Consider the following 13,596-nt stretch of genomic DNA (forward strand, 5'->3'; position numbering starts at 1 on the left):
TTTTGAATTAATACCAAAAAAAACAACCTAATTTTCAATCGAAAAGTCACCCGTCAAAATATCAGCTTTTTTCAAAAACTTGGGGTGCCTCTTATTCATTGAAATCTCTACTTTCATATGGTGTAAACAAAATAAACACCACCATAGTAAATGTTCTCAGGAAATGCATACAAACAGTCTGAAAATTAGCTTTTACTAAATCAGGCACACTTCTCGAACTACCTGAAATGTTTTTATCGACATCATTTTGCTTTTGAATATGCTGTAAAATATTAAACTTAGAACAGATAATTATTTTTCTTTTGAAATATTACCGAAAAGCCGATACAAGAGAAGATATAGACTTCAAGAAGTGTGCCTGATTTAATAAAAGCTAATTTTCAGACTGTTTGTATGCATTTCCTGAGAACATTTACTATGGTGGTGTTTATTTTTTTTACACCATATGAAAGTAGAGATTTCAATGAATAAAAGGCACCCCAAGTTTTTGAAAAAAGCTGATATTTTGACGGGTGACTTTTCGATTGAAAATTAGGTTGTTTTTTTGGTATTAATTCAAAATAAGGCGAAAAAATAAATATTTTCAATCAAATAAATTACAGTGTATTTGGGACATAGTAAAGTAAGTTTCCACCAAATTTCGTAGAAAAAAAATAAATTTTGAAGTAGATAGAAATAAAAGACCAAAAACTTGGTTTTTTGATTTTTTCACCTAAATTTTTAGGTTATGTGAAAAAATTGTGAAGACAAAAGTTGTAGAACTTTTAATTACCTACAACTTTGCCATTGAACTTTTTTCTAAAGGACTTGTAGTTTTGTCGGAAATCGAGAGAAACCATTTTTTTCTCTTAAAAGCTCCCCCCTCCCGCTTCCCGAACTCGGATTGACCGTAATTTATTTTTCCTAACATTTTTATCATATTCCCCTCCTTTTCGAATGGGTTTCATCCGACTGCGATTTTTTTTATCTTTTCATTATTTTCAAAGGCTTCTACCCCAGTCTATATATCAAAGTATTGTGTGAAAAAGTATTGATATTCTAATATCTTTTGATTTCAACTTGTCAAAAATATTACAGAAGCGGCAACGCAAACTGGAACAAAAGATTTTATTTCTGTATTTGGATTTATGAAGAAAATATTCAGGGACGTAAAAATTTTCTTAATAACTTTCAATTTCATATAGAGCTCGTAGATTTCTATATGAGAGCTTCGCAGTTTTCATAATTACTTGTAAAAATGTATGCATTTACAAAATAAGTTTTTACAGAGTCTTCATGAAGGAAAAAGTATTTGAGTAATTCAAAATAAACAATAACATTGTAATATGTATTGGAAAGTTTCAAATTTCCAATACATATTACATAATGATATTGTAATGTTTGTAGAGATTGAAGTAGAACTTCATATACATAATACACTTAGCTACACTACACTACACTAACTTAAAAACGGCTGAATCGATTTAGTTGAAAATTGATAGGGCCTTGGTTCAATATATACAGTATACATTTAGGATTACTACCGACGGCGACTTATTTATCCTATGTATTAGTAAATTATTCAAACAAATCTGACTCACTGTCAGATTTTTCAAAAAATGTTTATTTATTTGTAATTGTAATATTAAATAATAGCTATTTGAAAATTATATCAATATACAACAAAAAACTTTAATAGCGCGACTTAAAAGAGGCTCAACAGAGTATAGCGACATCTATTATCACTGTACGAACCCACGTGGCTCCACTCCTGTTGGTCTTAGCGTTATGATATTATAATATAGCCTATACTATAGGCAGACTAATAATAATATACTACGTATGCTATAGGCCCTATAGCATACGTAGTATATTATTATTAGTCTGTGCTATAGCCGTTCGATAAATGGGCTATCTAACACCGAAATAAATTTTCAAATAGGACCAGAAGTTCCTGAGATTAGCGCGTTCAAACAAACAAGCAAACTCTTCAGCTTTATAATATTAGTATAGATTGAGTAGTACCACAGACTAATAATAATATACTACGTATGTAGTACCTACTCTGCTCATTTAAATAAAATATTTTTTAGGTTAATACTGATAGGATTTGAAAGCGTCTTAAAGTTTTCCACGAAGGAATCTTATGGAAGAAGCTTATTGCACGCCTCATAAGCGAAGCGTTGAGGACTGAGGTGGGTACTACTGTCACTTCGCGCAAAACATCTGATTTTTCAAACTTAAAATGTCTTTATGTATCATACATTGCACTTGTAAGATAATACATACACACACATATTAAGAAAAAACACTATTTTTAACATTCATGATATTTTTGATGTCATTTTTGTTATTTAAACTAGTTAAAAACAGTTTAAAAAAGTTCTGTCTTGGACGTCCGTGTGTCTGTATGTGCGGATCCTTTTTCTTGTTAACACGATAGCGACCGAAATACTTTACTAATCGAGTCTTTTTTTTTCTCTTACGCTTGAGTATGCTCAGGAATAGAACCCTTTCATTTTTCAGGGTCTGATTCGATGTGGTTTAATTGTTATTAAATAAACAAAAATAATAATTAATAAATAATTATTAAAAAAAAATTATGAGGCGTGCACTTTTGGATTTTCCAAACTATCCTATATTGTTGTAATATTAAGCTCATTTTATGTTTTAAGAATTTTAAGCTTTGTTTATAGGAAAAACATTCAACATGCTTTCTTCAGCAAATAATTTCAAAGGTCGCAACTGAATGTGACGTTTCAGTATGCAAATGAAGTAGTCGGTACATTATAACCAATTTACATACAGCTTATTAATGTTAGGGACGTAGACTATTGTACATCGGGGAATAAGAATATTATACCAATTACGCTCAGACTATGTCCATCGTTTAAATGTTAATTTTTTTTTATAAAAAAGTTTGCCAGCACTACCTCAAAAAAATCAAATGGTTTTTGTTTGGGTTTTCGTCACGTAAAAATAATAATAAATATTTTGAAAAATATAATAAAAAAAGCTTATTTCATCATTTCATCCTTCTTGTACTTTGATGGGAAGATTCGACAGCTCTACCATATTATATTGTAACGTTAGAGATTTTAGCTGTTCGCTACCGCCCGAATTGTTTTCGATTGTGTATGACTCTGAATTGACTCCTATTTCTTTCGAACAAGGTGCAAGATGCAGTGCATTGTTTAGGGCACTTACGATTCAATGATTCGGGGTGATTCGGGTGTTTCTGGAAATACGATAATTAGCGAAGATCTGCATGCGCATTATTAATTTTGGAGTACTGTACATTGCAATGTTTTAGTTGTCAAAATTCAAAATATATTTTAGACTACAAGTATTATAAATCGAAAGTCTCGGAGACGAAAACCGCATTAAAGTTTTTTTTCTGTCCTCGTAGTTTTGTAAACTTGATAGGTACTGTAATAAAATAATTGTTGTATTTAATAACAAAAAGAAAAACTATTTGAAATACTAGTTTGTACAGTAGCCTAGGATTTTTTTAGAACGGTGGATTTAATGTATTTAAATTAATCAATGTACATACCTAATACCACAGACTAATAATAATATACTACATGTAGGTAAGTATATATATTAAAATGAAACCCGTTTTCCTTGGTCACGGCATCACGCGTGAACGGGTGGACCGATTTCGATAATTCTTAATATTCCTTGAAGTACGTTCTTAAGGAAAGAAAATATAAACATGTACCACGGGTGAAGCCGGGTCGGACCTCTAGTTTATTTATAAATAAGATAACATTAAAACTCAAGCGTCTTCAGTGTCCGAAGAAGCGGTAATTTGTGAAGGAATTGAATCTTTTGTTGAGAACTCCAAAATATTATCTATGTCCTCAACTCCGATTATATTTGTTAACAGTTCACTCAAAGTTATTTCCTGAAATGTAAGGCGAAATTGGGAGTAATACTCGTATTTGGGAGTCATATTAACTTTACAAAAAAAAAATACTTAGCATTTTGAAAAGAACCTCTGATAAAAATTATAGACCGTTAATATTTATAAAATTGCAACTTCGGTAAGGAACCGATAGAGTTAAATTAAATATAAATTTGTAATGTGTTAATTATTATGTAAGAATTTATTACCTCTGGCATAAACGAAAAATCTTCCTCATTCATCGCTGCCCGATCATCAAACGATTGTCCATAGAGAATAGACAACAGATACCATGATAGTTCGCGGGAAAAATGCTCTCCTGTTAGTAAATAACTTCTTTTTTAACAATAAAAATTTAATTTATTACATGAATACGTATTTTTAAGCCTAAAAATAATTATGAGACACAGGCAAATGGATTCACAGATACAGATCAAATACTTTCAATGAAAATACCCCAGGTTTTATGGGCAATAAGATATAAATGTAGTATCCGCGACACCAATATCGAATGCATGCATTTCAGTTAAAATTGTGCAACTTCTGAATGCAACTGAGCTAAAACCACACTAAAACTGTAAATACAAATCTTAGGCACAGCACAGCTTACCATTCTGGCTCAACATTTGCACGAAATCCTCTTGAAATATAACAAACTCATTCTCATGGTTCGGCGTAGCGAAGTACCTAAATGCGTTTTTGATTTTTTTGTAAGTGTCGGGAAACGCTGGCCGGTGGTTGAGGTATAGTTTGACGAACTCTTCAAAGTCTATCTCCAATGAGGGAGCACGTTGGTAGACTTTGTATTTCGCTTCTATTAGGAGATTTTCAACCTGAGGGAACAAATTTAATGAGAATACGTTCTATTCGTTCTAAATATTTTCAAGTCATACCGAATTCCTAGATACCATAATAAGGATAGAGTCGATTTAAGTGGGTCACTGGGGTCTGGGCAGTAGATCTAGTAGGTAAATAAAGAACAAATTTTTCAGACAAATATTGTTAGAAAGTAGCATAGTGCGCTGTGCGAATGCTCATTTTTCTAATCTAATGCCTGAAAATTCACAATATCCTTACTTCATATTCAGACGGGAAGTATCCCAACGCTCTCATCAGATCTGGCAAAGAGTCAATAGGAATGTAGTCCTTAACGCGTCTCATTGCTGGAGAAAAAGTGCCCTGGCATAGTATCTGAATGTAGTAGAATAGATCTCGAATCTCATGGAAGAGCCAGCCAGGTCTGCCGTTTTCTATGAGACAGTAGTACGGGTCGAGGTCCTCGCCGCCCTGCTTTGTTGTTAGTTCTACCGCCCTGTAAAAATTTAAGCTGTCACGACAACCGACTATTACATAGGTACATACTAATTTCTAATTAGTGCACTAGGAATTGACCCAGCTCTTTTTGGTCATCTTGCTCGATTTATTTTTGCTCTAACAATCAAAGGATAATTTGCCATTCTAAACTTACAAATGATTTTACATTTAAGAATAGCTAGGTATCCAAATAAAAAAGGAGAAAGGTAAGGACAGGAAAAAAGGAGGTTTGTTGTATCTGACCTGTAATTTGCCGCCCACTGGTAAACGCATGTATCCTTGGCACCTATTGTGAACAGCGTACCCGAATCTTCGCGGTAACACATGCCTGTTACCTTGAATAAAAAAATACTCATATTATTTAATAGTTACACATTATCTTTAATTATTGTTGATGGAATGTTTTTCTACAGATTATAGGTATATTAATATCATTCCTCCTTAATTCAAGAAAATATATGGATTATCTATTGTCTAACTATCTATTTTAAAGTAATTATCAGATGGGTATCTTTACAATAAGCTAAGCATTAATAATAATTACTTGTACAGGATGTCCTAGTAGTCCTATATGTTTCCACGGGTTGCCATCTAGCGGCATTTTCTGTAAGCCGATGACATTCTTCGTAGCAAAAAGCAGATATTTCTCTTCATCTTCACCACTTTTCGTAATCAGTTGCATTTTACATACAGGGTGTTCAAAACGTGGCCCCAGTATTGTTGATAAAGTCATTGTTGTTGCGTAGTTTACTATCTTGTATTTGTGCTAAAATAATCATTGTTTATCTTGTCTTGATATGTAAGGTTTTTATTTATTTTATTCTTTTCAAGAGCATCAACTAAAATGCATTTATTATGTATGATATACGCTGAGTAAATTAAGATAAGAGATCTTAAATAAACACACAGATACTACAGTACTTTAATTTAATTAAAACTGTAAAGAAGGATGTAAAAATATATTTTTTAAAAACAACTGCCATTCTCGCCATCACTTTCCCACATTGAAAATAGTAACCCCAGGTAATTTTATGATTCAATGGATTAACCTCATCATTAGCCACAAGGATCATTGGTATGTCCGCTCGGTAGTTCTCTGCGTCTATGTCCGCTGGAGTCGGCCACGGGATCCCAGCCAAAGGAACCGCGGTCTGATCGAACCTGTAGTAAATAATTGTTTATCTTTTGTCCATTCGCGTTGATATCAAAAAGATATTATTGATTATTATTGTGTTTACATGTTTTTTATAATTTCATTTATAACGAGAAATATAAGCAGCATGATACTAAAGGATTTGTAAAACCAACGTCGCATTTAAATATTTTATTTTAAAGTAAATAATTATGTAGGTAAAAATAACTAATTTCCAGGTAATGTACTATAAATATTCCGATATCCAAAACTCCACTTTGTTTGAATCTTATAACATACAAAGTGAATTTTCTGGAGTTTATGGGAACATTAAGTTAAAATTTCACATAAAAATCACCTATCCAAACTAAGTACTTCCAGGTACTCCTCAGAACTCTCCCCTATATCGTACTCCACCATCATTCTATCAGTACCAAGAGATACCAGCTTATACTCTCCGTTATCATTCTTCTGTGGTAGAAAGAAGAGTGTGGTGATGTCCTTATAGTGGGCTCTATGCTTGCCAATGAAATGCCACTCGAGATTGATACAATCGTACTTATAGACGCAAACTGTTCTGCCTGAATCCTGAAATATTGCAGGAGAAATAGAAAAGGTGTATAAATAAAGTTTCTTTGCAAAGATTTTTTCTGTTTCTTTTGCAATTTAAGACTCAAGGTTGAATAAAAGATTCTTATAAATTACAATTCATTTTGTTAATAAAAAATGTTTAATTTGATAGAAGTCTATTTCAATGCAGGTGGAGTCAGTTTAAGTTCAAGTCAATTTCCGTTTAAAATCCAATACAAATGGAAAACATACAGAAAACGCCAGGGTCAATGAATTGGGACTGTAACTTATTTCCTTTACAGCGTGACTCGTGTCCCTGAATGGTGTCTCCGTCAAAATATCGATTGTGACTGGATCCAGAAAGAGTAGCTCACCAGTATCAAGACCACACGCCAAATGTAAACCTTCAATTTATAAAAAGCGTCAATAAATACTTTACAACTTCATAAATTCCAATGTAGAGAGTTTGATTGCTGATAGACTTGATATTAAAAAGTGATAATTTGAAGAAAATTTAGGAGAATAGAAAAACATGGGGAACTCCGGTTCTTCGCAGTTTAACTAAGAAATAAAGAAGCCGGAAGCAAATTAAGTAAACAAATGTAGAATACCTTATTACAAAGACATAGTTCACAATAGTTGTCTACTTCAATATCATGCAAATTTTTAATCTATTTTCTGGTATTTAAAGGTATATTGATACACCTGAAGGAGAATACTTAAGGCAGGTGACAGAAAGTACTGGAAACGTCACTTCATAATCCCCCTTAATCGAATCATCGTTGGGGGGTGTGATAACTTTGAATTTATCGCGCAAATCCAGCCTTGCAAACAACTTGTGCTGTTGGTAATTGTGGAGCTCCAGTAGACCGCCCGTGTAGCCCACACAGAAATAGGGTCTAAAAAATGTCTGTTATTGAAAGTTGATAAAATTTATGTTTATATTGCTGCTGTGGGTGTGCATAATTATCACTGAATTCTTTAATGGCCAGAATGATTTTAAAGAAAAGATTCGTGCGTCTTCAATTGGAAACGAGAATTGTTAATGCATTTATAATTCGAATGCGACAAAAGCCGCGGGGAAAAGCTAGCAATCTTTAATACAACGACTCTCTCTTCTTTGATGAAGACCTACGTAGGTACGTGTGTGTGATTATTGATATTTTATAAAGAAATATAATAACTTTTCAGGGTGGACCGTAAGTGTTAGAGCGTGCATTATTTTATTATCCAAGATAGTCAACAGAGATTCCGATGTAAAATCCACGAATGCGACTCCCTCGTTGTTTGTGCCTGTTGACAAATAAATTAAGTATACAATACTGGCATATCTGATGAAAACAAATAATAATCCTTATCTTAGTGATAATCCGATGCATTCATTTTTATCTAACCTTGGCTAGGACACACTTTTCATAGTCTTAACTTACTGTTTATATTTGGAAATAATATAATTTTTACCTTATTATATGATTTATTAATTATGTAATGAATATAACTTCATTATAATATAATGAATATTTACGCGCTAAAAATATAATTGTAAAAAAAAAATATAGTTAGTTGCCTAAGTCCTAACTATATTTGAAACGTAAATAGGTATATTGACCAATATTTTTAGAACCGCCGACTGTTATAAAATAGGAAAAAAGTGGGATTTCAGTTATAATAATAGATATATAAAATTAACCAAACACAGAGAATTATTCATTGGAATGTCCAATAAGCATAATATAATTGTTATCAATGATACCTACATGTTACATTATTATATTTATTGCAACAAACAATAACAACGATATCAACGATTTATTCCATATTTTAATGTTCAGTATTGATTTTCGTTACCTTCGTTGTCATATTACGAAAACCTTAATTTTTAATTTTCCAAATCAATTATTCAGAAAAATGCATAGGTACAGATAAAAATCACGAGCTCAGTAGAATCTCCAACTTACATAGAATAAAATCTCTGACCAAAAAGGGCTTATTGGCAGTAGTAGCATCCGAGGGTATGGCTGTCTTCATCAGCTTCTGCCGTCGTAACCCAGTTTCTGGATCTACACCTGGGTTCACCTTCTCGAAACAGGGACACTCCTTGTTGCCTTAGATTGGATTGTAATTTGTTTTATTAGAATTTAGAATATCTGGAATATATAGCATCATATAAAAAGCACTGCAAAATGCCTCATGATCATGCTACGTATAAGTACCTACTTATTATTTACTAGCTTTCCGCCTGCGGCTTCGCCCGCGTTTTCAAAGAAAAACCCGCATAGTTCCCGTTCCCGTGGGATTTCCGGGATAAAACCCATCCTATGTGTTAATCCAAGTTACCCTCTATATGTGTGCTAACTTTCATTATAATCGGTTCAGTAGTTTATGCGTGAAAACCATACATACATACAAACCTTTCCTCTCTATAATATTAGTATAGCTATACTTTACTTTCAATAAAAATAACGTTCTAGACTTGTATATAGGCGAGTTGTTGAATAGTTTCCTTATTTACAAATGAATGATTTACGATCGGAATTTACGATTTAATCGCCAATTGCCTATTATCACGATGTTGACCATAAATATTACTTTACCACACTGAAAAACATTGAGAAATATTTCCCTAACAACATAATCTATTATAAATGACTTTTCATATTTATAAAGGTTCACTAACATTTCGGATCTATAATTTTGTAGCTTCTCTTGATGAGGTCAAAGCTGATGCCTCTCACGGAGTCCACTTGGAACCCGTGGACCCAGTACAGCAACATCATTTGCTCGTCGTAGAAACGTATTTCTCCAATGTCATTGCCGGTTACTATCACCCTGAAGAAATCATTTATTTATTATAAAATTTTATTTTCCCGCCAAAACTTGGCTTTGAAAAAGTTTTGGCGAGAAGGCTATAACCTAAACGGGCTTATCCTTCAGTGGTGTAGGTACCTATTAAATTACCTATGTGTATAATTTAGCAGATAAAAACTGAAACGATTATTATTGATATTATCTTTAATAATTGATTGCTCTATCAATGTAAAGTTAATAATAATAATTAATGCGTTGTAGAGACACATCATACATGACATACCTACATCGACTTATTTTATAGGGAAATATTGTTCATATTAAAGTTGTCCGTACGTTTTATACCTACAGTCAACCCAGTAAATTCACCAAAAATAACTAAATTCAAATTAACTACAGGACCTTCTCAAATATTATTTTTAATAGAATTTATACATTTCAACACACCCATCAACACTCTTGATGACGTTAATCTTCTTACTCTCCACTCTCAACGTCTTAATGAATCTCAGGCCCTCGTAATCCATATCCACCTTCTCCTGAAGACCTATCGTATACCCATATAAAAGAACAGCTCCACGACTGGAGCCAACAATAACTTGGGACTTGGTGAACGTAAAGCAGGTCAGTTTGCCAACATCAGGCGTGGTCTTCCGAACTGGTAATCGTATTTTTAGTTCGTAATCATCGGTCTCTTTTAGAAGCCCTCTTTCGATTACGAATACTTTCTGCAAACGAAGATATATAGAGTCGTATAAGATATATTCTGTTCGCAAATACTTAAAAAGTTAAATTATTAGGTTTTTCAGATAGAAAAGACTTCAAATAATCTTTGTGAGATTCCTACTGCTTAAGATGTGGAAGACAAGGATTGAAGCTAGTTTCAACAAAAATCGATATCTGTAGGCATATTTCAGATTGTGTATATTATCTACTCAAGATGCATTAAATACTTAAAATATAAAAAGATAACTATAAAACAATGCAGGTGGCGTCGATAATATATATTCAATGTCAAGCGTGATAAGAACAATAAAACACAAATGAGGTCCGATTGTTGTGATAATAAAGTAAATTTATAGATGTAAAACACATAAGTAAGTACATGTTGTGTTGTGTATGTGTTTTACATCTATACTTTTTTACATAATTGACATTTGTAAATAATTTAGCTTATAAAAAAAACTTTTAATATATAAAAAGTACGTGTCACTTTGTTCGTCCGCGACGGACTCAAAAACTACTGAACCGATTTTAAATTTGATTTGCACCCCGTGTGAAGTTTGATTCAACTTGAAAGGTAGGATTGGTTACATCTCAGTTTAAAGTCGCAAAATTATTTTATTACAAATTATTATTAAAGTGAAACTTTTATTACATCGTCTAAAACTTTTTGGTCTGTGTAGTGCATGTCGCGTGACGGTCGGCTGCCGAGTAGGTATAAAGCAGTGTTCGGAAAGTTTCACTTTTACCGTGGTTTCATAAAACCACACAATTTTTTTTTGTCTATTATTTCACAGTCACAATAAAAAAGTCTAAACTATTCTTACATAATATGGTGACATCTGTGGGTATTAATCGAAATGAAATACCTGAGATACTCCGATCCAAATATCATATTTGGTGAGAAGCAAAAATTGTTGACTATTATTGGGATTGAAACTCATGTCTATAACGCCACCCCGAGGAATTTCTACTTCTAACATTGCTGAAATAAATAATTTCGTCTTAACTATATCTATTTTTGTAGCATTTATTTTAAAATGAATTCAATAATTTTACGAACCAAAGAGAAAAATACTACTAAGTTATGTAATATGTACTTCTGTTTTCTGTATTATCAATCCATCATATTTGTATCATAAAAGATTTTTTATTTAAACAAATTCCATAATAATCTTACCATGTTACACAAAACTTACCATGCGGAACATCGAGACCAAAGGACCAAATCCACCAATACAACATAGCCTGATCGTGATATCCTAACGTCAAGAGAAACTTCGCATCAGCGCTCAAAGCTATTTTAGCTAATTTACTCGTTCCATGTGGGTTGAAGAGGGTCCTCTGCGGGAAGTAGTCGTTGCTGTCCCAAATAATGATGACGTCCTCAGGCCCTGAGTCGCCCGTGACCAGCCATTTTCCTTGCGCATCTGCTGCTAAGTGCGTGACTACGTGTCTCTGTGGATTTTTGCCTACTTTTTATAAGGGAAAAAGGAAGGACAGATCAGAGGCGAAAGAAGTCTTGTGTTTGAGTGTGTCTTATCTTATTCAGGTGGTTTTATTCTAACAAATTAAATATCAGGAAAATCTGTACGGTTTTTCTTCAGATATTTAACGGCGTAAGCATAGAGATCTATTCTGTTATCTGTGGGCGTAAGTCGTTACTAAAGCGACTCTCTTTGTATGTCGATAATGCTTAAATATTTCTTAATTTTCTATGTTTAAATATAACAATAGTTTATGGATAAAGGGATACTTACGTGCCCTTGCAAAATCCTCATTTGTTCCTTGCTCCAATCATAGACAACACCACAGTTACCGGCTGCGTAAAACACTTCAGTACGGTCCTTATCATTGAGGTTGATCACACCAGCTTTGTGTTTGTATCCATATATCCAGCGAAGGTTCTAGGTAAGTAGAATGATGTAAAATCGAAACATTGGGTAGAAGTGTAAATGATATAAGTATATGTGTTATTTAAAGTCTCGGTTTCGATCGAACCATTTCAGTTATTTAAATATTTTTATGGTTACAGGTTAGGTTAGGCTCTAGTGACTATTGAAGTAGCATTACTGCACGCATGCTGTGTTAACCTTTAACTATTTGTTACTCTTCTACAAGAGAATATTTTGATACCTACATGTAATCCATACTAATATTATAAATGCGAAAGTAACTCTGTCTGCCTGTCTGTTACTCAATCACGCCTAAACTACTGAACCAATTTGCATGAAATTTGGTATGGAGATATTTTGATACCCGAGAAAGGACATAGGCTACCTTTTATTGCGAAATATGTACCACGGGCGAAGCCGGGGTGGACCTCTAGTAGTTATATATTTTAAGAATGTTTGTTTGTGTCGTATTTATATACTCTATCAATTAATATGAAGAAAGAGATTCTACTTTACTATACTGAATACTAAAATAATTCATACAAAAGGTGTAGGTTTATAGTTGTAATCTCCAAATTCAGCATGCTTCCTGAACTGTGATAGGGATAGACTATAAAACTTCCGCAGGTCTCCCTCACTCATTCCAGATCTTATGTTTGGGAGGGAGTGGAACTTTTCTAGAGATTTTGAAGCTTGCATTATAAATGCCTACTGTTAGGTTACCTACTAAGAACTAGAACGATATGTAGATCTTTTAATCTTCTTGGTTTATTAGATAAATCGAAATGATTTATATATTATAATTATTTATTTATCGCACAGATTTCTCAGAACTTTCAACTTGTGTCAATTATGTCATGGGTAATTGTTAATGTTTAAAATAGGTTCTATTATAAATTAATTACATACAATAAATAGTTCGTGGTAGAGATTTTTGCTTAGGATTTTTGTAGCCTTTTACTTTCTGTAAATAGGTAAAATAGGTTGTTTTTGATGGATATGTAATATTAATACGATTTATAAATAGCCATTAGTATCGACTTTGCTATCTAGCTAGATATATACGCATATAATTATTATTATTCATGACTTATGTAAGGAATTCGTATCAGCTTGCTGTGTGCTGTCCACGAATATGATAAGGCGAGACAGAATAGCCTTAATTATGTAGGAACACAATTAAAGTTCCTGTTTAGTCCTCATCATGGCTAATTTAATTAACCGATAAATCATTAAAATTTGCATTTCCGCGCATTTCAAGAGTT

General features: G+C 32.9%; 1 protein-coding gene across 1 annotated transcript; it reads right to left on the bottom strand.

Moving 5' to 3' along the window:
- Positions 1 to 3,760: 3,760 nt before the first annotated feature.
- On the bottom strand, positions 3,761 to 13,030 carry LOC149905578 (cilia- and flagella-associated protein 251-like). Its single transcript, XM_090105073.1, has 17 exons — positions 12,875 to 13,030; positions 12,197 to 12,343; positions 11,636 to 11,894; positions 11,306 to 11,421; positions 10,161 to 10,441; positions 9,583 to 9,734; positions 8,090 to 8,198; positions 7,611 to 7,804; positions 7,158 to 7,309; positions 6,694 to 6,923; positions 6,253 to 6,364; positions 5,748 to 5,969; positions 5,447 to 5,538; positions 4,967 to 5,201; positions 4,500 to 4,722; positions 4,099 to 4,208; positions 3,761 to 3,889 (listed from the first exon to the last, which is right to left on the bottom strand). The coding sequence occupies exons 1-17, from the start codon at positions 13,028 to 13,030 to the stop codon at positions 3,761 to 3,763; spliced, it is 2,919 nt and encodes a 972-aa protein (XP_089961199.1).
- Positions 13,031 to 13,596: the final 566 nt, after the last annotated feature.

This window comes from Colias eurytheme, chromosome 9, assembly GCF_061535395.1.
Source record: "Colias eurytheme isolate Ceu_HAF_F1 chromosome 9, ilColEury1 Martin Lab GWU primary, whole genome shotgun sequence".
NCBI lineage: Eukaryota > Metazoa > Arthropoda > Insecta > Lepidoptera > Pieridae > Colias > Colias eurytheme.

Coding starts and splice junctions, on each gene's coding strand:
- LOC149905578 (XM_090105073.1), bottom strand. CDS start 13,030: ATGCAAGCTTCAAAATCTCTAGAAAAGTTCCACTCCCTCCCAAACATA. Junction 12,344..12,874: donor ACTATAAACCTACACCTTTT/GTATGAATTATT, acceptor CTACTTACCTAG/AACCTTCGCTGGATATATGG. Junction 7,805..8,089: donor CTTACGGTCCACCCTGAAAA/GTTATTATATTT, acceptor GACATTTTTTAG/ACCCTATTTCTGTGTGGGCT.